This window comes from Erythrolamprus reginae, chromosome 2 (genome assembly GCF_031021105.1).
Source record: "Erythrolamprus reginae isolate rEryReg1 chromosome 2, rEryReg1.hap1, whole genome shotgun sequence".
NCBI lineage: Eukaryota > Metazoa > Chordata > Lepidosauria > Squamata > Dipsadidae > Erythrolamprus > Erythrolamprus reginae.
In genome coordinates, this window is record NC_091951.1 from 110,111,404 (window position 1) to 110,138,960 (window position 27,557).

The 27,557-nt window shown below is 38.1% G+C and overlaps 1 protein-coding gene across 4 annotated transcripts; it reads right to left on the reverse strand.

Moving 5' to 3' along the window:
* Positions 1–843: 843 nt before the first annotated feature.
* On the reverse strand, positions 844–27,369 carry CANX (calnexin). 4 transcript variants are annotated; one of them, XM_070739111.1, is made up of 15 exons: positions 27,225–27,369; positions 21,115–21,315; positions 20,424–20,497; positions 19,662–19,720; positions 18,646–18,787; positions 17,276–17,357; positions 16,714–16,906; positions 15,609–15,798; positions 11,106–11,219; positions 9,969–10,125; positions 7,939–8,154; positions 6,971–7,090; positions 6,733–6,874; positions 6,299–6,414; positions 844–3,550 (listed from the first exon to the last, which is right to left on the reverse strand). In XM_070739111.1, exons 2-15 carry the CDS (start codon positions 21,310–21,312, stop codon positions 3,497–3,499), a joined length of 1,857 nt encoding a protein of 618 aa, XP_070595212.1. In that variant the 5' UTR covers positions 21,313–21,315; positions 27,225–27,369; the 3' UTR covers positions 844–3,496. The 4 variants fall into 4 exon arrangements, with proteins under 4 accessions (XP_070595212.1, XP_070595215.1, XP_070595214.1 ...); XM_070739114.1 differs by having other exon boundaries at positions 6,299–6,411; positions 27,225–27,342; XM_070739113.1 differs by having other exon boundaries at positions 27,230–27,315.
* Between the last annotated feature and the right edge of the window lie 188 nt (positions 27,370–27,557).

Below are 27,557 nucleotides of genomic sequence, written 5' to 3' on the forward strand. Positions count from 1 at the left end.
ATTTTTCTTTCAGTAAAATGTTTGGTGAACATTTGTGTGTTTAAAACTGGAAAAAGAATGAATGCAACAATTGGATTAAATGAAGCAATTTATTGCCAGAAGATTATTTACTTTAAGGAAAAGTATATTTTATGCGCTGAACACCCAGACAACTTTTGAAAGTTTTAAGGCCACATTCTTGGGACATTTTATAACATTTCTGAAATGAAAATTATTTTATTTCATAAAAATATTCCAAATAAATAGAATTATTTATCACAGCATAATTTTAAAGTCACAATTACTCTAGGAAGCAAATGTATAACTACCGGTAGCAGAAAGTTTGAAACATAAGAAACGCTACTGTTTGATAATCATTCCATTTATTGTATAATTAATGATTCATATCTTAGAAATATGTGCTGTGTAACTATGTATCAATAATTAAAGTATTTTCTATGGTAGTCAATTTTCATATTGAAATTATGAATGTTATACTAGAACAAGGTTATAAACAGTGATATGAACTTGTGTACTTTGAACACTTCTGAAAGATTAACACATTTGAAGAAGGTTCAGGTTTCTAAAAACAAGATGCTCACTATGAAAGCCATTTGGAACCACTACATCAATATGATATTATTCGTAACTTTTAAATTTCAACCCTTTCAACAATTCTGATTCAAAATATTCTCAATAGGATATTTAAAATGTAATGCAGATAATGTAATGACTTTGCATTTTGGATATTGTTCAGTTTTTCCACAACAAAGCAATAGTTCTGAAGGAAGATCTATCAACTCTTCTGTCTTTAGATTATAAAAGCCAACCCAAAAAAATATTGCAGACTAGACGGTAGAAAAATAGTGATCTATGTTTCTTTATTGATCAAGTAAGCTTACATTTGTTTATAACTTAACCAATATATTTATATGCATACTGCATCTTCAGATTTTTACAACAGTCAGGACTTAAGTCACAATCTTCTTTACCAACACTTGAACCCTGCATCAAACAATACTGGCATTTAGAAAATTATAATAGAGAAGGCAAAGAGGTGCAAAGAAATGTATTCCTAGCACCATATTTAGTGTCACAGGAGAGCTGGGGCCACATTATAAAGATCTAGGATAATCTTTGCCATTTATGGTTAATCATGTTCAGCTCTCTTGTCAACCATAACATCCCCATATGAAATGGGGTAAGTATCCTAAGTCAGAACACACATTTAAGTTCTTTATCTTTTTTAAAGCATCTATATCTTCATATGTTGCATATAAACTGTGACTGATTTGAAATGGCTACAATGCACTTTCTTTTCCAAACAGAAGTAGTTAAATATCTTATTCATTCTAAAATTCTTTAGAACATTTCCTGAAAGTCTGTTAGAAGTCTATTTCTTTCCAACCAAGAGTTCAACTATGTCAGTGTAAAAATATTTCCTGCATCGGAATGGTTTTCCATAGTCTTTTTAAAATCATCCATTCAGTTACCAATTCAGCACCCCAAAGTACTTGGAAATTACAAATGACTTTTTATATTAATTTTTTGCTTTATTATTCTTAAATAGCAGATGACAATCTTCTCCCAGTACTAAGTAGTCTTAATAAGGCTTCACAGGTTACACTGGGCATTTAAAAAAGTACATTTTCACTAACATGGAAAAAGGCAAAAACATGCAAACAGAGGAGTATTCTGAAGAGGTCTTATGAATTCAGATTCATTCTTCCCAGTATCCTGGAGAAAGGAATATGTGTTTCACAAAAAGTGAAGACGTTGATCAAAAAACATTAACCCAAGCACATTAAAATTAGTACTAGTATTAAATAGCCACTGCAAGTCAATGATGTAGAAAAAAATAGAAGAAACTAGGGGGAATAATTTCATTTAAACATCCTGACTAGACCACAGAAAGAAACTATGGAAGCAAGCCACTGACTGTATTAAATTGAATCTACCAGTGGAATGGATGTAGAGTTTATAAACTTCCCTAGAGGACACAAAGAAAAAAAGAACTCTTGCACAACTACTGTAAGTGTGCAAGGAATGATGCTGGAATGCAAGGCCAAAGGCTGCAAGCACTGTAGCTTCAAATGAGGATAATTCTGCTGTTTAGAAAAGAACAGAACTGAGGGTTCTGCAAAATAATCTGCAAGACAACAGTTAGTCTTGTTTCGAAAAAGCTATGTATATAATTATATCTGAACAAAAGTATAAAATCTTAGTTACTCTGACAAATTCTTACCCACCAAGTAGAAACTGGGAGTGTTTTAATTCAGTGCCAAAAATTAAAATAAAGGACAACAGATGGCAAAATATTTCTTCTTCGCTTTCCTCCATCATGCACTTCAATATAATATAGAGGATTATGCTTTTCTTAAGTAAACACTCTGTATTCTACATAAGATTTCTGAATAGATACTCAATGCAACATTTTTTTTAAAAAAATTATTCATCTGGAACCCCCTAGTTTCACAACATTTTGATACATAAAGAGCACTGAGATTCAAAATGTTATGTATGCCAAGTTTTCACATGCTCATTCCTCAGCCACAAATACTGACATTTGCTTTCAGCACAAATAAAACTTGAAAGATCAGCTTGCCTGTGCCTTTTATCCTGTGTATAAATGTACATAAGATGGCAACAATAAAGAGGTTAGCAACACTGTCCTGTTTCACAATGTTTGGACCTAGAAATAAGTAGTGCTACCTTCTGAGAAAAAGAATCACAAGTATGAACTAAACAAGTGTATTCTCTAGCAGCAAAGCTGCGTCTGAAAAAACTGTACAGAAGAAGCAACAACTGGAACAGGAGAAAATGATTTAAAAAAACTGAGAGAGGGGGAAACACAAAAACTGAAAGCAAATTCCAAATTAAGAAAAAGTTCAAAATCTAAACGAACAAGACAACCCAGTCTCACTAAAATCTGCTCCTAAATTCAGACTAGTGCAAATACTGTTTTAACTGAGCTGTATCTGTGACCAATCTGAGTATTTCATGACCACATGCTTTTCATCAATAAGAAAGTTTGAGCACTTGAAGATTGCTTCAAATGGATTTTGTCCTACATTTAACATGATCGTACTATGAGAAATAAGAGTTGTATAAGAATTTCCATCTTTGTAAGAAAGAAAAGACTTATAAAAACTTTACATCTGGTATTTTTTAAGGTTTGCTCTTCACTTCCATTGATAGATTAATACATTAATTTAAGCCAAAAATTTTGAGACTGGTAATTCTATCATCTATTTAAAAACAAAATAAAAATGTTAGTTTTTGTAACATTCCAGAAATTCATAGCCAGGTTGTGTTAAATGCATTCTTTTTCTACAGGAGTATTATTTAGAAACACAATTGCAAATATTTGACTGCTAAACACTTTTCACTGCAGAGTATTTGATAGGAACCTATGGATGGTGTATTTTGAAGATTTTTGATTTTCAGCAAAAAGGTATCCATGGTCCTCTCCCAAACCGTATCAGAAAAAATCATCAGATTAAGTTTTTAGGATATTTCATTCTCTTCTTGGTTTTCTATTTCTGGGAGACCTATTCACAGTTTCTTCCTCCTGCAAACATTAAAAAAAACCCTATATAAATAAGCCAGCTGCATTTATTTAGCTTTAGAAGCAATAAGCAGATATTTTTAAAGGTAATGAGATCTCAAGAATAATGTACATCAGTAAATGTTTTTTTGCTTTATTTTAACAATTGTTAGCACTGCTGAAAGATAAAAGCTACTTCCTAAAACCCTAAGCCTGACTTTTTAGCTGTCAATCAAATAGAACTATTATCAAACATGTTTATTTCTTTCAATATTAAAATAAATTCGATACCATCGACCATGGTATCCTTCTGCGCCGGCTGGAGGGGTTGGGAGTGGGAGGCACTGTTCTTCAGTGGTTCTCCTCCTACCTCTCCGGTCGGTCACAGTTGGTGTTAGTGGGGGGGGTCAGAGGTCGACCTCTAGGTTTCTCCCTTGTGGGGTGCCTCAGGGGCTGGTTCTCTCCCCCCTGCTATTTAATATCTACATGAAACCGCTGGGCGAAATCATCCAGAGGCATGGGGTGAGGTATCATCAGTACGCAGATTATACCCAGTTGTACATCTCCACCCCATGTCCAGTCAATGAAGCAGTGGAAGTGATGTGCCGGTGCCTGGAGGCTGTTGGGGTCTGGATGGGTGTCAACAGACTCAAACTCAACCCTGATAAGACGGAGTGGATGTGGGTTTTGCCTCCCAAGGACAATCCTATCTGACCATCCATCACCCCGGGGGGGGGGGGGGATTATTGATCCCTTCATAGAGGGTTCGCAACTTGGGTGTCCTCCTCGATCCACAGCTCACATTACAGAAACATCTTTCAGCTGTGGCAAGGGGGGCCTTTGCCCAGGTTCGCCTGGTGCACCAGTTGCGGCCCTATTTGGACCGGAAGTCACTGCTCACAGTCACTCATGCCCTCATCACCTCGAGGTTCGACTACTGTAATGCTCTTTACATGGAGCTACCTTTGAAAATTGTTCGGAGACTTCAGATCATGCAGAATGCAGTTGCGAGAGCAATCATGGGCTTCCCTAGGTATGCCCACGTTACACCAACACTCCGCAGCCTGCATTGGTTGCCAATCAGTTTCCGGTCACAATTCAAAGTGTTGGTTATGACCTATAAAGCCCTTCATGGCATCAGACTAGAATATCTCCAGGACCGCCTTCTGCCGCACGAATCCTAGTGACCAGTTAGGTCCCACAGAGTTGGCCTTCTCCGGGTCCCGTCAACTAAAGAATGTTGTTTGGCGGGACCCAGGGGAAGAGCTTTCTCTATGGCGGCCCCGACCAGCTCCCCCCAGAGATCAGAGTTGCCCCCACCCTCCTTGCCTTTTGTAAGCTCCTTAAATCCCACCTCTGTCGTCAGGCATGGAGGAATTGAGATACTCCTTTCCCCCTAGGCCTATACAATTTACGTATGGTATGTTTGTGTGTGTGTGTGTGTTTGGTTTCAATAAGGGTTTTTAGTTATTTTAGTATTAGATTTGTCACATGCTGTTTTATTATTGTTGTTAGCCGGCCCGAGTCTACGGAGAGGGGCGGCATACAAATCTAATAAATAAAAATAATAATAAATAAATAAAGCATTTAAATTCTAACATATACTGTATTAGGATAACAGAAAAATCAAGTTCAGAGTTATTTTTTATAAATGGCATAACAAAACCTTAAGATTTAATATTTTTAACATTTGACAGCATCAATAATGCGTATTTCAAAAAATATCAAATACGCTCAAATTGAAATGAATATATCGGATAGCAATAGCATTTAGCATTATATACCACTTTGCAGTGCTTTACAGTCCTCTCTAAGCGGTTTTCAGAGAGTAAGCATATTGCCCCCAACAATCTTGGTCCTCATTTCACCGACCTTGGAAGGATGGAAGGCTAAGTCAACCTTGAGCCTACTGAGATTCAATCTGCCAAACTGCTGGCAGCCAGTGATCAGCTGAAGTAGCTTGCAGTACTGCACTCTAACCACTGCGCCACTGAGGCACTTCACCGGATTGTATTTGCTAATGTTCAATGTTTGAATAATCTTCTAATAATTTGTAGAGTTATATGTAATTTCATTTTGAAATATTATTGACTGGAAAAAGTTGCTATAAATAATATTTTGTGAAGATTAGTAGGAAGTTAAAAGGGCAGGAAAAGTAACAAACTTGAATTACTGTCTTGATTTGCTTGAACTTCATGAAATGAGCTAATTAAAAAGTTGCATAGGCTAGGGTGTTTTAGTGAATAGGAAGTTCACTCAGGATAGATCCCGGTGTATGATTGATAATGGGGTACTATTTGAACAGAAACCAATCACAGATAATATGCCACGAGGCTCAGTGCTAGGTCCTATTATGTTCAACATGTTTGTCAGTGATATAACTGAAGGACTGCTTGGTAAGTTTGTTTTGTTGCTGATGACACAAAGTTGTATAATAGAGTTCATGTTCTTATTCGTAACATGGAACATGATTTGACATTGCTGGAAAATTGGTAAAAAATGTGAAAATTCTAGACTCAAACGCTGCAGCTATACAGTGTTGGGAAAAAATAACAAATGCTAATAAACAAATTTGTATCCCAACATGAGATATTGGTACATATTTACTGCTTCGTTATGGTATACTTCTTGTTTGCCTTGATTCACATGGAAAGTTGTGGTTACAGATTTAGGAGGCAATGTATTGTAAGATAGGCTTATTAAATATACTAATGGCATAATATCTTGTATTAATATTTGTCTCATACAAAGTTTATGTAATTAAATACTTGCCTCTCTAATGTCCCTGCTTTCTTCTTCCTCTTCCATCTCTACCTCTTCTTCTTCCTCTTCTGCTTCCTCCTCTTGGCTCACATTTTCTGAATTTCCATCATTCCTGTCCTTCTCTTCTAAATAAAGTTTTACAAGGTATTAATTTTTTTCAACAAAAGTCAGTTTTGCAGACACTTCAATGCAACAGACAAAATTCCTAATGTTTATATAATTTTATGTCATTTATCTGAATTTGAATAATAATACCATGGATGATATAACAGACAACTGGGAATAATCAACACCTTCTCCCACGACTGATATATTAAAATTGAACGTTCGCTATAGTGCAATATTCATCTTCCCTTTCTCAAAAATCAAGAGGTTTTTTTTTTAAGATGGGCAATTTTCTGAGTCCTTTTTAGTCATTTCTGAGCTTGGGCACCTTTACTTACCAGGCTTTTTTTCATTTGATTCTTCCTCTTCCTCATCCTCCTCATCCTCTTCTTTTTCTTTCTCCTCCACCTTCTCTTCTTCATTTACATCTGGTTGAGGAGCATCTGTCTTTTTGTACTCTGCAGCACTTGGTTGTTTTGTCTGAAATAAGATGTTGAAATTCAGTTCTTTTAAAATGGTCTGTTTTCTTTCTGTGTATCAAACAAAATATTTAAAATCAACTACATCCATACACACCTTTCCAGAGCAGCAGAAAAGAACAACGAGAAAAACAGGCAGAGCCACGGTCAAGATATATACTATCCAAAGCCACGGACGTTCTTCAGCAGCAGTCATCATTTGGGTCACAACACCAGGCTAAAAGATAAACACAAATCTAAATATATGCAATTTGCATAGTAAACAATATATAAGCCCATCGAATTATTGATACATACCTACTACAATGTTTATAGCATGATATTCAAATTTTTAAGTTACATTTACTTTAAGTCATATAAGTTTAATATGTTTATAGAACCCCCATCCTATTTGTGCAGATTTAAAGTGTATTAAATATTTAAGATGGTTAAAGTAATTTCTAAATCTCTTAACTACTAACATTTCAAAATATTAATAACTGCAACAGTTTCAGCACTGTTACAACTAATATATTCTATGAAAGCAATCTAAGGGTTTTCCAGGAAGATTAAGTATTCATATTTGAGTGTTATCTCACCATTTAGTTTCTTGAAATTATCTGATGGATAGAATGCTAGACTAGAGCACCCTGACTGAAAAACTCAGGTCTGAAGATGTATAAAGCTATTGCTAGCAATGGTTTTTCACAGCCAGTTGAATCATTTGGCCAATAGATTATCAGCTTTCATCTGATATGGTACAGCTTTCTTCTGCCTTAAGTTTGGAGAAAATACTTTTGATCCTAATATTTGGTATTAAACTAGTACTTTATCTAAGGCTACAAATCTTTTAAAAATGGCAAAGTTACTTAACCTAGCCATAAAAAAAATGGAAAATAAAAATGAGTTAGCACACTCCAACTAACAATATCCGAATATCATGAATAAACTGAATAAAGCTGTGCTTCTAATTTGCCACAAAGATAAGTTTTGTTTCTCTTTTCTCAAAGTAAAGAAAAAAATAAGAATTTTGTGAATTCTGTTTTATTCTGCACTATTGGAAAAAATTAAACTTTTCTTTCTCACCTCAGCAGCACCATCAGCTGCCTTCTTCAGGCCCCATCCATCATTACCCCAGTCATCTGCTACAGCCCGCTCAGTACAGATGATAAAATTATCAAAGAATATATCGGAAGTCATAGACCACAATTCAAGTCCCACAGCATTAAAAGGAGTCATTTTGAATGGATGCAAGTCTTCAAAGAAATCGGGGTTTGGAATCTTCCTTGGCTTCCAGATGCCCTAAATAATGCATAGACATCAATCTGTATAAGTTTTGATTACTCAGACATTTAATTAAAGCTTCAAACATTCCTGAACTGAACAGATTAATAAAAATCTTAATATCCAATTAAAATATTATGAAGAAGGCTGTCACTCTGGTGATCTTCGGGGAGACATTGCCAAAATATAAATGGCAAGGTAAAAAAGAAAGGGGGGGGAAGGAAGCTAACTTTTTTCAATGCAGTAAAATTTAAAATACTGTAGTTTGAAAATTTTGTTTTACACATTTAGTTAAGTATTAGGAATTTCTATAACAAATTAATCTAATTAACATAACTCAGAAACAAAGTTTCATTTTTTTCTGTTTTGGACATAAAGTCCAGAAGCAGTTTTCAAGTAAAAACAAAACTGGATAGCTTCCTTTCTTTAATTAAACTAGTGTGTTTTGCTATCTTCGCCAACTCCCATTGCTTTTCCCACCCTTTCTTCCATTATGAGACAATAGCTTCATCTTAGATTATATTTTTGTTTTATTCCACTATTATTATTTTTTAAAGTCAATGCAATGAACATACCCAATACACTTTTCTGCTACTTTCTTCACAACAACAAACTTGTGAAGTTAGTTGGGCTGAGAGAGAGGAACTGGCTTTAAGTAACCCAGCCAGCTTTCATGCCTAAGGGTGGACTAGAACTCCTCGTCTATAGCCTTGTGAATATTCTCACCATTGGTACGCTGATTGTGTTGTCACCTAGTTGCTTGTAAACAAATATTACTTTTTATGCGTACAGTCAACAACAGAATGGTCCCTAATTATATTTTTTCCATTCACTTCCCTATGACCTCGCACCTTCCAAACCATGTGAATAAACATACCAACATTTGAGAGCAGAATTTCACACACTGGATGAAGTAATCTTGTAAATTTATGCTTCAACAACTTTTAAGGTGCCACAGGACTTTGCTTTTTCATGTAAAATTTTCTGAAGGGGTGAACTGGGCCTGTTATGGGGGGGTCAAATCAAGAGGGCTACAATTGCAGTCCGTGGCACCGCTGCAGGCCAGATACAGATAGCCAAAGGGCTGGATGTGGCACATGGACCATACAATTGCCAGGGCTAATATAGAGATAAATTTACAAGCTTACTTTATATAAATAATCACCCACCTGTCTTTCAAAAAGTGTTATAATTTAATTCTGCATAAGGACCTGAAAATATACCTAATTTAACATTGAAATAATACATAAAGGAAAAGTTATTGACACAATTTTTAAAATAATATACAGTGATCCCTCGAGTATCGCGAGGGTTACGTTCCAAGACCCCTCGCGATACTCGATTTTTCGCGATATAGTGGTGCGGAAGTAAAAACACCATCCGCGCATGCGCACCCTTTTTCCATGGCCGCACATGCGCAGATGGTGGAGTTTGCGTGGGCGGCGGGGAAGACCCAGGGAAGGTTTCTTCGGCCGCCCAGGAGCTGATCTGCTCGGCAGCGCCGCAGCAGCGAGGAGCCGAAGATCGGGGTTTCCCCGCCGCCCACGCAAAGGGGAAACCCCGATCTTCGGCTCCTCGCTGCTGCCCGCCCGCCGCTCTCCCGCCGCCCGCCGCTCGAGAGCAAGAGGGGGAGAGATAGAGAAAGAGAGAGAAGGAAAGAAAGAGATGAGAGAGGGAGGAAGAGAGTGTGAGAGAGGAAGAAGCAAGATAGAGAAAGAGAGAGAGAAAGAAAGATGAGAAAGGAAGGAAGAGATTGACATCATCGGGTGGGAAAAATCGCGATATAGCGTTTCGCGAAGCTCGAGATCGCGAAAATCGAGGGATCACTGTACCTGATAATTGGGGTTGTCAATCATAGCAGGCTTCCATTTGCCCTTATAGTTTGGATTGTCAATTGTGGGTCGTTGCCAAGTACCACAGCCAGGAGCAGATTCACATTTGGGATTTGCAATCTGGGGTGCTTCCCACTCTCCATCCATATCTTCATCCCTGAAACAAGAATCTCTTTATTAGGACTTTCTAATAAATGCAGAGCATGTGCGTAGGAGAGATACAATCAATAGCAATTAAAGTTATACTGATTAACTCAGTATAAAAATACAGTATAAATTACAGTGTTGAAATGTTAGAATTTTATTTAGGTTAACATGATATACATCATCACTGAAAAAATATCATGTAAAATAATTATAACTATACAGATTGCTTCAATTTATTGGCATATGATCAGAGAGAAACTTTTGTGCTATAATATATAGTTAAATTCAATTCAATTCATATTGATCTATGCTATGAGAAAGTATTTGCCCTTTTCAGTCTTGTGCATCTTTATACTATTACCAGAACCTCATGGATCCTATTGAAACAGAGAAAATCTCTATTAACAAGTAACACTTAACTTAGTTGTTTGCTTGATTTATTTCATAAACTAAATTATCCATCATATGATCTTTGAGTATGAAAAAACAGTTGTCCCCTGCTTGAGCATGAGGTTGGAATAAAAAGCCTCCAAGGTACCTTCCAACTCTGTTACTCTGTATCTATTAACTGTTTGCATACAGCTTTAACTGCAACGGCTGCAACGGAACTCTTCTAGAAATTAGTGATCAGTCACTCATTTTGCTATGTACTAGTTTTGATCCATTTGTCCTGGTAAATTGCTCCAACGTGGAAACATTTGAGAGCTTTCTAGTGCAAACTATTCATTTCAAATTATCCCACAAAATTTCTGACATTGGCTGACTTTGATTTGGCCATTTCAAAACACTACATCTGCAGCTCTTCAATTTTCTTATAAACTTGTGTGGGCATGTAGTCCTTAACTTGCAGCCATTCATTTAGTGATTGTTCAAAGTTACAACAGCACTAACAAAAGCGATTTATGACTGGTCCTCACAATTATAACTGCAGGAGTATAGTTAGGACCCCAGCCTAAAGCTAAATATATTGTGAAACCAGTATTAACTTACCAATCCTCTGGTTTTTCTGCATCAGGATCAGCTACATATTCTGGCTCATCATCCAACCAACCTTCTGGCTTCAGAGCATCTTCATCTGGAATTTTAGCAGGAGCATCCTCATCCCTATAAAAAATTAAGTAATAATCAAAATCATGTTATTTTATTTACAATTTAACATGATTTAAAATCAAAATGCTAGCTTTTTCAAATATGTATTAGTTGTACTAACTAAATTAGTCCTCAATTACTGACCATTTGTTCAGGAACAGTTTGAAGTTATAATATACCATTTACAATCATATACAACCTTCCAAGGTCCCTTAGTCATGGGATTATTAGTCTGTACATGGTGTCCTGTACCTGCCTGTTTGTTTGTTTTTAACCCTTGCAGAGAAAAGAGTGGAGAAAAATGAATAGGAAGAGTAAACTATTTGCTTTTATACACACCGAAAGCAATGTAATTGTATCACCAGCATGAAAAGACTAATGAGAGAAATCACTTGATTCAACTATGCACTTTGCAGAGCAATGATTGGAGAGGGATTGTGAATGTATTTTAAGCTCTTTGCATAGCATGCTTGCTATGCCCAGACTTGATTGCCAATGTGATTACACTGCTTTCCATGTTGGTAAGCAGGCACTCCTGCATTCCGAAGAATGAGAAAATGATTAGGAGGCAAATAAAATCTGAAGATATCAAATTGACTGGTATTATCTTTTTCCAGTCAGAAAATGGTTAAAGTCATGTGATTTCCTATTTAGTTATACTTTTGCTTAACAAGAGAGTTGCCAGTCCCAGTTAGTTTATAAATGAGAACTATCTGTAGAATCTGGTAGCTTGTGCCATCTACGTGAAAGTGACCAGATATTAATCGGTTCCGCAGAGCAGGCTATCTTTGCCTAAGAGACAACGGAGAATACACTAGGCAAACAGCCAATGCTAACACTTTCCTCTCAGGGTATTCCCCATTGTATGCTTCTTCACTCATTTGCAATCTCTTTCTCATCAATTAACAGAAAACAGTCCTCACTTAATAATAGCAATTGGAATAATTAACTTTAACCTCTGTGACTAAATTATGTATTTGTAAACCAGAATGTCACATTATGACAACATTATTTAGTGACAGCAATCCTGACACTCCCTATTGCCATTGTTAAGCAAGGACCTCCTAATTTTCAGCAAGCCAGGTTTCAACAGGCCACGCCAAAGGGGAAACTAGCAGGAACTTGTAGGTGGCTTAAAATTGCTTGCAAGTAAGACAGTAAGTGACTGCTGTTAAGTAGGGGAATATGCATGAAAATGTGAAGGTGGCTGTCAAAGTAGGGCATGACATGGCACAGACAGCTGGGGGAGTATAAACATATGGTTATGAAAGTGTGGTAAAGTGAAATAGCTGCTGCCAAATGCACAGCTGATTCTCAAAGTCCAATAAGAGCACAGCAGGGGTGGATCCCTTTAGGTGGGAAAGGGTGTGACTGACTTTCCAGGTATAGGACTGGCTGTTGAGCAACAGAAGAGTGTAATGGGATTGACTGCTGCCAGATGGGAAAGAGTGTGTGAGTGAGTGATGCAAAAAAGTAGGAGGTGGCTGCTGCATGGTGGGGGAAGGTATGCAAGTGGCTGCTGAGACATGGATGAAGCATAAGTAGCTGCTGTCCATGGGAGAATATGTGTGCAAGGGACTACCTCAAGCTGATGGATATTGTGGATGCCATAGCCAGGCTCCTTGGAGGGAATACAAACAACTTACAGGAATGACTTGCTGGATTCCTATTGAGTTTGCTTCTGGCAAACCAGCAGGGAAGGTTGCATAACGTATGGTGTTGTAATTGTTATTAAGTGCAAGCTGGTTGACAAATGCCCAAATAATGAGCATATGACTACAGGCTGGTGGGAAAACCAGAAGTTTGAGAACTGATTTTAAGTATCGTAACTTTGAACCCCCATTGAATAGTTAACTGAGGAGCAGCTAGAATTCTATGTGCATGTCTTTAGTGTGCCTTTCAAATGTCAGCTATGCTTGGTATAGAGAAAAGCCAGAATAGTGTGCTGACGGTATCTCAATGGTACACTCTAACTCTGCCAAGAGCAGTACAGTTCCTTTGTTGTGCTTGGCTAATGGCCAGCTCCTCTGGCCACTGATTTTGACTCAGAGGAGCCGGGTCCTTCAGATCAAAAAAGAGGAGTCAGACAGTGAAGGGGAAGGAGAAGTTGAAGATGGCGGAGAGGCCTGCAGAGCCTGTAAGATCTTCAGTCAGAGCTTCATCTGGGTCAGATGAGGAGGGGATGATGGATGACCCCATTCTCAATGTTAGGGTGTGTAGAATGCTGGGATGCCAGGAGCAGCTGCGCAGACGCAGCAATCCAGGAATTTGCAGCAGGGTTAAAAAGGGAAGGGCTTGAAGAAGGCGGTGTGGGAAATTATTGTTCGGATTTGAGAGGGAGACATTGATGCTTTGTCATTCAGTTTTTCCTTTGGACAATTTTGGAATTCTGAACACTCAAGTCAAGAAGTAATCGGCTGAAGCAAGCCAGAGAGACTTTTATTGCTGGCTTGAGTCGTTAACCCTGACCCTTGGACTCATAAACCAGCATTCCTTTTGCAGTTGCTGTGGCTTTTATCCAATTTTGTACATAAAGAAACCTCTGCCTTTTGCAAGTTTCTATGTGTGTGTGCTTGTATACTGCCTTGTTGGGCGGCCAGCCGGCCAGGCAGAACATCCTTTAACAAGTGTTTGCAATTCAACAGTGATAAAAAATTAACTGCAACAATCCTCATATTGTTGTAAACCCGTAAAGCAAAGGAAAGCCGAAGTATGATCAAAAGAACAGTTGCAATTTCACCTAGTGACTATTTTGTTACTAGTTCTATTTGCAGTCTCAAGGGGCACCAGTACAAGTGATGCTGTACAAGGTGCTTGCAGATTGGATGTATGTGAGTAGATGTGTCTCACGTCTAACACTGACTGTGTTTCTGGGCTGTTTCTGGGGCCATTCCGATGATAGCACTCCCTCAAATGGAGCTGGTGTGTAATCTGGGGGTCTTCCTGAACCCGTAACTACTGTTCAAGGAGTAGATCTATCTCACATGCAACTTGTGCTCAGGATCAACAGGCTTTGCTTATACTCTTTCATGCCTTAGACACTTCTTATCTGGATTATTGCAATATTTATCTAGGACTGCCCTTTAAAAGACTCAGAAGCTTTGATTAGTCCAATGCAGCAGCATAGACAGTTCAGGATGCACTGAGGTTTGGCAAAGCACTAACTTCTAAATAGATTTCTAGGTGCATTTCAAAGAGCCAATTATCACTTCTAAGTCCCTACATAAGATGGGACCTTATTTCAATTATTTCTGTGATCCCACCATAATAAAGAATGATTATGTTCCGGATTCCCTCAGTGAAACAGGGTCATCTTGCAGCAGCAAGACAACAACATGTCTTCTTTGTTGCAGCTCCTCTGTGAAACAGGCTCTTCCTTGAAATTGGATGGCCTTGACATTGTTGACCTTCTTGAAGGCTGTAAAAGTCTAGAGCCTCATATAAATAAGTCTACGACTGAAAGTAATTACATATCAGGTACCTTAGTTTTTGTATTCCATATTTACAATGTTTGTTTAAATTTGTATTTGTTTTTATCACTTTGTGTCCACAGTTACAGTATTTGCTTCCAATTAACAGCCATATAAGGTTAAATTAAAAATGCAAAGAGTTACTGAATTGATAGATGAGATTCCCTAGTTTCAACACTCGGTATTTTTACTTCCTTTACCTTCACTACAGCAAGGACTGCAGGGCAATATACATATATACATATATACATACATACATACGAACATATCTGAAAAATTTTCAGCTTGCTTGCTAATTTGAATAAAGAGAACAACAGGGCTGCTGACAAAATTCCTGAAAAATATAAAACACAACCATAACATTTTGAAATCCCCTGATATTTCCCTTTAACTTGTGATCTAGTTAAGGCGCGGTTTTAGATGACGTCATACCAAACGGCTAAGCCCTGGAGAAATATCGGTAGCTGAGGAAGCAAGTTGTTGCCACAGTTATGCTCATTTTTGCTTGACTCTGCCAGGCAGTGCGATCCGGTTTTTTTAAACATGATTTTTCCCCTGACTTTTAAACATTTTAATACAGTTTGTTCCCCCCCCCAACCCGATTTATTCCGTTTTTTCCATCAGTTCCCTGATAATTCCTTGATATTTCCCGAACCGCCAATTTCCCTGATAATTCCCTGCTTTCCACATTTGCTGGACACCCTGTCGTCCTACAAAAGTTCCACCTCTTTCCCAGATTACAAGATAAAGCTGGGATCAGTGCATTTCACTAATGAAGCTATTAAGCAGGTCTATCAATTAGTACACAGTGGGATTGCCTCCAATTCCCTAATATAATTTATACCGAAGAAGGCTATTATAGAAGAGATGCTGCAAAAAATGAGCTCCACCCACCTTCTTTCATCTTTTTATAATCAAAATCAATGGTACTCACCAATCATCTGGTTTAACAGCATCTGGATCTGGAATCTTAGCTCTCTCATCCCAATCTTCTGGCTTCTGATCATTTGGGTCTTCTATCTCACGTGGAGGATTCACAGGAGGGGTCATATCAGATAGTAGATTTCCAGTGTTTACAACAGTTTGATCAATCAAAACTTCAAAGCTGTTGTCTGGATTCAAGACTATGATAAAAATCCAGAAATATAAAAATGAAATTAGTTCAAAAAATTCTGCCATTATATTTTGGTGAACTGGCTTTCTTTTTATATAGCATTATGAAAGGGTCTGGTGAATGGAATACAGACTTAAAAAATACTTCATATAAATTCAAGCAAGCAGTAATATTTGGGTTCCCTAGACTACTCAAAAATGGAAATCAGATAGTCCTTGACTTACACCATTTGTTTAGTGGCATAATCAAAATTTGGACACTTGGCAACTAGCATGTATTTATGACAGCTGCACTGTCCCTAGGTCATATGACAATCATTTAACTTTCTGACAAGCAAAGTCAATGTGGGAAGCCAAATTTGCTTAATGGCCACATGATTCACTTAATAATTGCAGTGGTTAGCTTAACAACTGTGGCAAAACTCACTTAACAACTGCCTTGCTTAGCAATGAAAATATTAGATTTAACTGTGGTTAAAAGTCAAGAACCATCTGTAATATATTGCATTACAGTTCTCCTTATCAAGAACCAGTTCTGCCAAATAGCGTTGTAAGAATCATGGGAATATAAAAAAGGTATTCTCTACAATATAGTCCGCATGTTAGGCCCACTGATAAACCTGAGCAGGGGAGCAATTCTCCATGAAGGCAAACACTAACTTTATTGAGATGAGCCATAATAGAACTGTCTAAGTCTCACTGTGCTATACTTCTTATATAACCATGAATCAGAGAGCTCTCTGCCTGACTTTTTCAGTCATTAAAATTGTTTCATTCCTTTTTCTCATAAATAACATTTTTTGCATGTTTTCATCAAGGTCACTTTCCTTATTCACTGTACCATAGTTGAGAATGCTCTCTTGCCTTCAATAATTACTATATTACAATTTTACCCACAAAAACAGCCAAATATGTGTCTGTTTTACCCAGTGTATAAAGATGTGTCTTCTTATCAGTAAAAAAATTCTTTAAATCTGCCTCGGGACGTTTGGCATGTTTCTCCTCATATTGGCCAGTCTTTGGATTCTTGTGGCGGAAAATGAAGTGTAACTTGTAATCTTCACCACACTTGTCTGGACCAAACATGATTGTATATGGAGTCTTATCATGGAATTGGTCCTATGAAAGATAAAGATAGGAAAACCTTCAAAATATAAATTAACTTTTAACAAAACTTTTGTTTTACACTTTATTGCACATCTAATTATATTTCAGTTTACTTGAGCCTATCAACCATTTCTCAGCTAACTGATTTAAATCAATACCTGGGGCTGGGTGGGTGGACTCTTTGTTCGGATCCCTTTTTTAATGCAAAATAAACCACAAGAGTCCAAATTAAAAAAGAATGATATTCCAACTAATGAGTAATAGTTTACATTTCTTAGCGGTTTTCATAAAAATTGCATATAGAAATAAGATGATTTGCAAGAGTGTAATCCAAACAAATAAACATTAAAATCTCAAAATTAGAAGATTAACAATACTCACCAAGTTTAAATCATTAGATTTGGTAAGCAGTTTTACATATGCACCACCACATTCAATTCCATTTTGGAAGTTGACTTCATACCTAAGTTTGCAACATAAGAGATTACAGTCTTTAAAAAATCCTATTAGAAATGATTTCACACACCACACTACATTAACATTTGACTATCAAAGCTAACATTTTCATTTGCATTCTTCCCTCAATTCCTTCCTAGGTTTCTCTCCAAAAAACTACATTAACTTGCATGCACGCACACACTTCCAATTTGCAATTCTATCATATAATATAATGGTATAATATGCACATACCAACAATGAAAAACTAAATTTATTTCTTATTTATTTTCTAAGATTTTTTTTAAAATCCTGCCTTTATTATTTTTATAAAAAACTCAAGGTGGCGAACATACCTAGCACTATTCCTCCTATTTTCCTCACAATAGTTCTGTGAGGCGATTTGGGTTGAGTGTGGCCCAAAGTCACCCTCTTGGTTTTCATGTCTAAAGTAGCACTAGAACTCTTGGTTTCTGTTGTGGTTAGCTCTGGCCCTGCTCCTGCCCCAAGGACTGTGGATGTGGGGGAGACATCCACATGCTGCAGGCCTGTTTCCCCCCCCCCCCCGTGGAATCTGCTGATGAAGGCTCCTCTGACCAAGAAGACATGAGTGACAGGGAGGAGGAGAGTGTGGCAGACAGCTCAGAAGGAGATCAATTATCTAGCTCCTCCTTGGATTCAGAACAAGAGTTAATGATACAGCCACGCATGCGGAGAGCGATGCATAGGCAACAACAGAGATTATTATCAAAGAAAATGAGGACACCTGTGGTTGGGTGGGGCTGTGGTAATTAGTGAGGTTGCTATAAATAGCAGCCTGTGGGTTTGGACATTGTGGAGGATTATCTGATCATTGTGTTTCGTGACTGCTTTACTGACTTTGACTTTTTGTGTTCTGATTTTTCCCGGCTTTGAAACTAAACCAGAGCAAAGTGTGTGTCACTTTGTGAAAGAAGAAGGACTGTGAATTGCCTCACAGCTGCAAGCTAAGTATCACAGAACTGATAAGGGACTTGTACAAATTACCAGTTTGTTTGGAGCCGAGTGCTCTTTGCTATGCCAAAAGAGGGCTTGGTTTAAGTGAATTTTCATTATAAAGAACATTGTTTTGAATTTTCAAATGTGTGTGTGTCTGAAATTTGTACCTGTGAATTTTTGGGAGGATTCTACCAGAGAGCCCGACAGAACAGTTTCTAGCCTGGTGCCTTAATCACTAGACCAAAGTGGCTCTAAATTACATTGTGAGCCCTTATCTATTGTTTATGCATTGGTACAGTATTGTTGGTTCTGTGAAAAAGACAGCAAAACATACTTACTGTACAATGAGAGGCTTGGTGTCAAAGATAAAAGGCTTATTAAGTTTGGCAGAAATTGCATGATGTTTGGCCCGTGAAATCAACACAAGTCCTTTATCCCCAGGAAGTTTAGTATCCTTCATTTCCTGTACTTCCCATTTGCCTACAGAAACAAGACAGAAAGAACACAATTTTGATATTTTGATTCTGCAACAAATATGATGGAGATATGTCAAACACAACATTTTTCAATCTCTTCAGTTATTATGTTCCTCCCCCTTTTCCTTCAGAAGATTTTACCAGCCATACCTTTTGCAGACAGTAGTCTTTCTTTGATGAAATTATGTTTTTATACTGCTAGAAGTTACTGAATATGAGTACATTTATTAGAAATAATTATCTGTTCATAACTGCTTTTTGCAGTCACATGATGACTTTGTTGAAATTATTAATCTGGATACTTGTGAAAAATTATACTTGCATTCTACTTTCGTGGAATTATTTTTTCTGAAACAGCAAAATGCATAAACAATTGGCCAAACATATTTTCTAATAAACATCTAGACCAGTGGTTTTCAACCTTTCTAATGCTGCAACCCCTTACTACAGTTCCTCATGTTGTGGTGACCCCAACCATAAGTCTAGTGCCAATTCTCCCAACAGAGCTTTAAGCTGATTGGCAGGAAGGTCAGAGGGACACCTCCACTGTAAATGCCTGCTTGCTCACATTGTAAAAATATGTTCCAAGGCGCCAGAATAAAAGCTTTAGTTCCTAATACCATGAGAAATTTGTTTTTTCCCATGCTCTTAAGCGACTCCTGTGAAATGGTCATTCGACCCCCAGGTTGAGAACCACTGATCTACACTAAATTTAAATGCCCTAACAGAAATCTGATTTAGATTACATTCAGGAAAAAAAATGTATCTGGGCTACACAGATTGCAAATTGAGCCTTATATAACTAATCCTCTCTAATAAAACTCTTTATAGAAAAACATATAAAACTTCTCATATGAAGAATAAGATATCATACGAACCATCATATTTGGCAATCTCATCATCTGTATCATCCTTCTTGGCTTTAGACAGAAACCATCTGAAATGTTTTTTTAAAGTTTACATGAAGATATTGTAGAGCAAGTATTGTTCAATTTTATACAGCATACAAATCCAATTTAATATAAATCTAAATTTTATATAGCTATCAATCTCACAACTTTGATTTTGCATGATACACAATAAAACAATTATGAAAAAATAAAGGTTTTGAGAGTTTCAGGGATGTCACAGCCAATTTCATTGAGGGCTGCATCAGGGCTGGGGGGGGGGGCAGGCAGGCATAGCTGACTAAGTAGGCATGGCCAACTTGACACCACTCACTGGGCATGGCCAACTGGGTGGGCATGACCAGCTTGATGTCACTACCCAAACTGCTGGCATATTTCTCCTTTGCATTGGGTAGACCAGGGCGAAACCACGCTGGCCCATTTTTTCCTCTTTGCATTTAGTAGACCGGGCTGAAGTGATGCAGCCGGCTCCTTAAATTTTCCTGGACAGTCGCACAGGGCCAGATCCAACCACATCATGGGCCGGATCCTGCAGGCCTTGTGTTTGACATCCCTGTTCTAAATGATCCATTTTTTCCAACTGTTATCAGATGTACTCTATATTAGGCATTTTAGTTACACTGATTTTATTTGCTTGATTTATGAATTGATTCATAAAAATATTTAAAAACATATTTTAATTCAAGATTTCATAATATATATCTACTAGTACTTTTTAAAATGAATTCTTACCCTTCTAAAGTTCCTTTATCGAAGTTTTCAGCAAAATAAACTTCTCCTGTTGGTACTGGAGCTCTATAAGTAACCTGAGGACAGAAATTCATTATTAGATGATATTCTGAATAATTTAATTTTTTACTATGCTTATAATCAAAAGCAATATAAAAAGGTGTAATTATATGTCAAAACTCCCAATCATTCAACTTCCAAATTAAGATCAGAATTACTAGAATACCAATGTAGTTAAATATAATCTTGGGAATTTACACATCAGGTAAAGTTATGTTTTCTGAAAAATTAAAAGCAAAAATCAAGCTACAGTATGTGTGTGTGTAACATCCACCCACACCATACTTCAATCTTTAAATGTATGATTCAGAATATTTCGCCTACCTTTTGAATGATAATGGAACATGGATGTTCCTTTCATTTGAAAATAGGCATTGGAGACCTTTTTAACAATAGGTCCTACAATGCAATCTCACATAAGAAATTGCACAACATCTTGTGAGAGCACCCAATGTTGTGTGATTTGATTGTATAGAAAATCCTTAAATTATGCATGCTGTTTCCTAATCTTTCATGAAATTTTATATAAAATGCTAAAAAATGCAAGCTTAATTCTAATTTTACAAGACAAAGCTGGCTTTTCTTTTTGTAGCTTTTGCTGATTTTTTTTAACTGGAGAAATATTTTAACAAACCTTAGGTAATGGAGGAGCACTGGTTTCATGCTTTAATTCTTCTACATCTTCAGCACCATTATCCAGGTCATCTTCTATATCTATTACATCTTCATCATCATGATCGTGATCATGATCGTGATCATCACTATCATGTGCCAGGAGACTGGATATTCCAGCTATTAGCAATAATGCAAATAGCAAGTACTTTCCCTTCATGGTCTATGACAGAGAGAAGAGTGTGTTAAATTTATCAATAAAATGCAGTGTAACTGCCAAGACTATGATCTTTTGCTTGATTTATTTAATCTTAAACCCAACATTTACAAATACAAGGCATGTACGGTCGCTTCATACAACTGCTTTAATGATTATTATAACAAAGAATCCACACACCAAATTAGGTGTGATGCAGATATGCACCTTGCATTGTCCAAGGATTGATATTAACATTTGAATACAAGAAAAATAGGAAACTTTAAAATAAACATTAATACATTTATTAAAAAGAGGCTACATTACTATATTTAATTGTGGATTTCGAGTACAGTAAATGAGATGTGATAGTTTTTACATGAGTTAAAGTTTTACAGAAGATATCAAATGTTGAGAACAAATATGGCTTTCATGCTTCTATGGAAGTTTTCCTAAGACATTAGGTTCATGATGACGAACCTATGGCAAGTGTGCCAGAGGTGTCATGCAGAGCCCTCTCTGTGAGCAAGCACATCATCGCCTGCTGCTCTGCTGGGTTCCATTGTGTGCATGCGCACTAGCTAGCTGCTCTTTTCTGGGTTCCGTCCCCGTCTTTGAAGATCAGCTGTCCAGCACACATACATGCAGGAACCTGGAAGAGACATGCATATCAAATCAGCTATCCAGTGCGCATGCGTGTGACGGAATCTGGAAGAGCAGCTGGCCTCCATACGCATGTGCACCGGCCAGCTGCTCACTTCCGGCGCTCCAGCATGCACTCCAGTTTTGGCACTCAGTGCTGAAACGTTTAGCCGTCACTGCACTAGTTAACAATTGTTGGAAAGAGATATTTATAATATTCAATATTTTCAGAAAATTCTCTTATTTTAAATTTGTTTAAGGAAAGTAACATAGTTAGGGAAACAACTAGATACGAAGGATTGAAAATATACAGCCACATAATGTATATACAAATATTATTGGGTTCAGGAAGGTTACCAACTATATCATACAAAGAGAAGTTCCTGCAATATGTTCAGCAATGTCATATTTTCTGCGATGGCACAGTGGTTAGAGTGCAGTATTGGAGGCTACTTCTGCCAATCACCGGCTGCCAGCAGTTTGGCAGATCGAATCTCACCAGGCCCAAGGTGGACTTAGCTGTCCATCCTTCATAGGTGGGTACGATGAGGACCCAGATTGTGGGGCCAATGTGCTGACTCTGAAAATCGCTTATAGGGTGCTGTAAAGTGCTATTGCTAACATTTTAAATTTTATGGTAACCGTAAACTTTATTTACTCATTTTTTCCATATGTACCCTTTCTCACTTTTTTCTTTTATCTACCATTTTTATTTTTATTTTTTTTAAAGGTGCTTAGTTTTACATTGTTATTGCCATTTTGTCTTCTAAATTACGTATCTTCTTCCTTTAGAAATCCAACTATACATTTTAAAAAATACACAAAAAATGCTCCTTTTAACAACTTGTAAATAGTATTTTACCAAGCAGCTAAGTATTTCCCCCACAAATTATCACCTATTAAATGTTAAAAGATCAAAGCTACTGAAAAGATCACTAAAACTGCCTGTTTTGAGAATACCATACTTATAGAAATATTATGCACATTTTTAATGTTTGGAGTAATGCTGTGTTATAGATAGTGTGAGTAAACAAAATAGTAGAAACTACTTTGGCATGACTGAAGAACAGTAAGAACCCTTTTTGAAACTGAGTTCATGGCTTTCTTTCACATACAGGTACAGTAGTCCCTTAAGTTACGAACATTTGTTTAATGAGTGTTCAAGTGAAGATGGCACTGAATGAATGTAGCTTATGACTGCTCCTTAAAGTTCCAACCAACGCAGATCCCTGTGGTCATGTGACTGGGGTATTTGGCAAATAAATCACACAAAAGTAGCAGCATCCCCCTGGTCACATGATCGCCATTTGTGACCTTCCCTGTTGACTTACCCAAACAAATTCAATGGGGACATTAGACGGGAAGATTACAAGTCACTCCTGGAATAGCTCTGTAAGATATCCCAGGGACCTTGTATTACACAGCAAACCCTGCCCGCACTCTGTAGTGTGCCTCCACTTGTAGCAACTTCAGCTCATGGCCCTCCTGCGTTTCTACTCTACCACACTCACCCATGGTAAAAGCTTGCAGCACCCACATATACCCTGCACTCCTTGCCTGTGACTCCAGCCTCTTCCCACTTAATGATCCATTCAGTCTAATGGTTACAATAGAAACTGGTACTGCTATTGCTAAGCAATGCAATCATGTGATGTGATTTTATTTATTTATTTATTATTTAGATTTGTATGCCGCCCCTCTCCGCAGACTCCGCAGATGTTTTACAACTGCATCACTTAGTGACCGGTTGCTGTTCCAACTGTCCTTGTAACTTGAGAATTAGCTATAAATTGCAATAGTAGAAATTTACACTAAAGGATAAAAATGAGGATTTTTAAAAAAATAATAAAGGATTATATTGGTGTATCATTATATTTAAATAATTAAACATTTTCCACTTTTAAGATCATATTTGTTATTGAAATCCAGAAGTTAAGCAATTAAAGTGAAATGAGATTTGATAGGATCCCTTGGCATTTATATTTAGCAGTTATGTTGAACTCTGGACTAGAAAACTAATGATAAAGCATTAATTTCTGCAGAGGTTTGAACATAATGCCTATGTGAAACAGCCAATCATTTTCCTGTCACCCCAAGTCTTAACTTAATCAGCTGTAAAGAAATACATTCATGTCCACCATATCTTCAAAAGCATGTTTTGTGCCTTCCAACCTGAAGGGTGCACAGTCCTGTAATTTAGCTACCAGTCCATTCAAACTCTACTACCCAAACAAATGAGCAAGTTACCAAATATCACCTAATAGGCCCTGCAGAAGTCATTTTAAAAAGTGCTTTGTAGACCTTTTTAGCATAAAAAGTATTTGGGAAGGGAATCTCTACTCACAGACACTCATGCCATTATCACCTTGAGTTTCGACTACTGCAATGCTCTCTACATGGGGCTACCTCTGAAGAGTTTCCAGCACTCCGCGGACTGCATTGTCTGCCGATTGGTTTCCGGACACAATTCAAAGTATTGGTTATGACCTATAAAGTCGTACATGGTACCGGACCAGATTACTTGTGGGACCGCCTTCTGACGCATGAGCCCCAGTGACCGGTTAGGTTCCACAAAGTCGCCCTTCTCCAGGTCCCGTCAACTATACAATGTCGCCTGGCGGGATCTAGGGGAAGAGCCTTCTCTGTGGGGGCCCCTGCCCTCTGGAATCAGCTCCCTCCAGGGATTCGCAGACCCCACCCTCCTCACCTTCCACAAGAGTCTTAAGACTCATCTCTGTCACCATGCTTGGGGCCATTAGACTCTAGCCCCCTGGTCGACACAGGTATGTCTGCTTTTGAATGGGAAAGAGTGGTTTTTAAATGCTATTAGGGTTTTAAAATTTAATTAGCTAACTTAATTGGATTTTAGATATCTGTACTGTACCTTGTGTTTCTTGATATGTTGTAATTCACCCCGAAAAGAGAGGTGGCATATAAATTCAAGAAACAAACAAATGATTAAATTTCTTCTTAAAGCATTGAAGAAATTGGAAAACTCATGCAACTCCTCTGTAGACTGCCTTTATCTAAACAGACTCAGACAGCACTTTCCTGGGGCTGCCAGGAAAGCAAGCAGGAGATTACCCATAACAACCTTTGATATGATCAAGAGCTGTTGTTCTAAATAACAGATTGAGGGAATGCAAAAGTCCCTTCATTTACTGTATTTTGTTACTTTTAACTCTTCCTTTGTATTAAAACTCATATTTAGTGGTTAAATGTTCATTAAGTAGAAGTATCTGAAAATTATATTTTGAAAAATGTAGCCATTCAAAGACTTAAATGTTTTTCCGAGCTGTGCCTTTAACCAATAAACAAAATATTCATTTTTCTACATATTTTTAAAAAAATAATTATACCTCATGGACTCTAAAAACAGAGTACAACAAAGTACAAACTCCATCCATTAAAATATATACCCATATATAAAATTTCAACATGAACAGGAATGCCTATATACTATTCTGTACTTTTGTAACACAATACCCAGTACAGTAGTTACAAATTTTTTTGCCAAATTAAAAACTGTCAATCACATTTAAGACAATACATAGATTTTTCATATGTACTGAATTGTCATTTCCAATTCAGTGTCATACCATTAAGAACTAAAATACTGTTTTGAAAACATTAAATTATTGCTTTAGTTGAAAATGGTATAGAATTGCTTAGTCCATTATGAACAATAGACATTTTCTGCAGTGTTTTATGGTCATTTGGGAATTATTCTTTAATATTATACCCCAATACACTTGTATTTTTATTTCTGTAAGCCTTTTTACAGCACAGATGTAAGCACTCACTTCGATGTAAAAAGGTGTTTATAACTTGAGACAAACACAAGGAAAATGACAAATTAAATTATGGAAGGCTATATGGCTGACTTGAAAATTTTAAATAAACTGCTACTTCCAAAAAGACAGAGGTACTGTATTTCCTCATTCTTGTGACCATCATCCTTTTGAAGTTCAAGGCTTGTTAGCTCATTACATCACCAACATCCTGCATTCACAAGTTAACCTTCGACCTGTGGAATCATTCTACTGGCACACAAAAATTAGATTTCTTCATGCTGAAACTGTGATCACAGTGGCTTATTTTTTAATTAGACCACAGCTCACATCCACATTTAGCTTTTTAAAATTGTAAAATTCAAATTGGTTTTGATATTATCATATTGGTTTTTCAGTCCACAGTGGGATGGATTTGGTCTAGATCAGTTTTTCTCTCCCTGGTGACCTCAGGTTTCTCTGGAACATAAATCCAAAATTTAATTTATCCATACTGTCTGAAAATTATGTATTAAGCCTCCAACTGGCAAAAGGCCAATTCATTTCAAAGAGGAATGAAATAGTACTTTTCTCAGAACTGCACAGGCAGAGAGCCCACTTTTGATGCAGATACTGGTAGCAGTACTAATGCCACATTATACGATTTTCACAATCGCATTACCCACAATAAAAAGATCCCATAAAAATACAAGATCCGTTTTCCGCTTCATTCACCCAGCGCTCCCGTCCACTGCGCACGCCTTAAATGAAAGGAGCCCTGGGCCAAATTCACTCATTCTCCTTTCTCACCTCATGACAGAGGAAACTTCCGTATAAAGTCACGCGTATTTTTCAGACCCCAACGGCTTTCCCCCCTCACCTTTTACACGAAGGAATGTTAACCTACACTTCACGGCTCTCTGCGTCCGGATCTTCTCCCTACTTATAGGGTTCCCTCTCTGCCCGAACCGCTTTACGGGATCCTTCTTCACCCTGCAGCGACACCTCCTCGCCCTCGACGGCGGCTCTTCGTAACCCGCCCACGACTACAAATGCTAAGTCATTGACACGCATGTGGCCCTCCCACCAGCAGTCCCCACAGGCCCGAGGACTAAAGCCGGGCACCTTCCCCCCAACTCGTCCACGAGGCCTGGGCGCCGCACCCACAACCCTCCGTTCCCCTTCTGGGTCGAGCGAAAAAGAGAGAGAAGCGACGGGGATGCCTCTCCTCATTCAATCCCTCCGCTTAGGCCTCACGGGGGGGGGGGGGGGGTAAAGGCGGCAATTGTCTGCCGCTCTAGGCTCTCGCCCCCCTTCCCTCAGATCCCCCCAAGCCTCGGGAATTCCTTCAGGAGCTCTCGACCCGCCGCCCTCCGTCAACCAAGATGCCCGCCTTGGCCGCTGCGAGCGAGCCCCAGTCTTCTCCCGCCCCCTCCCATCACCCGACAGAGAAGCAGGAGCTTCAGGCTCTGCGGGGAGGGCTCCCCTCTGGTTCCTGACAGAAGCGGGCGAGCCCCAACTCACCTTACCCGCGCTCCCACCGAGCAAAGAACTCCAGGCGGTCCGAGTGCCTTTTATCACGTGGTCGCTGCCGCCGCTACCCACTCGCCTCTTCGCTCCCTAAAACGCAAACCCCGCCTCTAACGCTGAGAGAACTCCTTACCCCATTGATTCGGAGGGGCACGGAAGCTCCGCCCACGGGATCGCTTCCGCGCCCCATTGGTCAGCCCGCGCTGTCACTTAACTTTGGTCTATGCTGAAGCGACGTCCCCACGACGCTACCTTCGTGGAGCGCTTCCATTGGAGGGTTATGAGAGAGGAAGTGGCCCCGGATTGGCAGTCGGTCAGAGAAGGGGA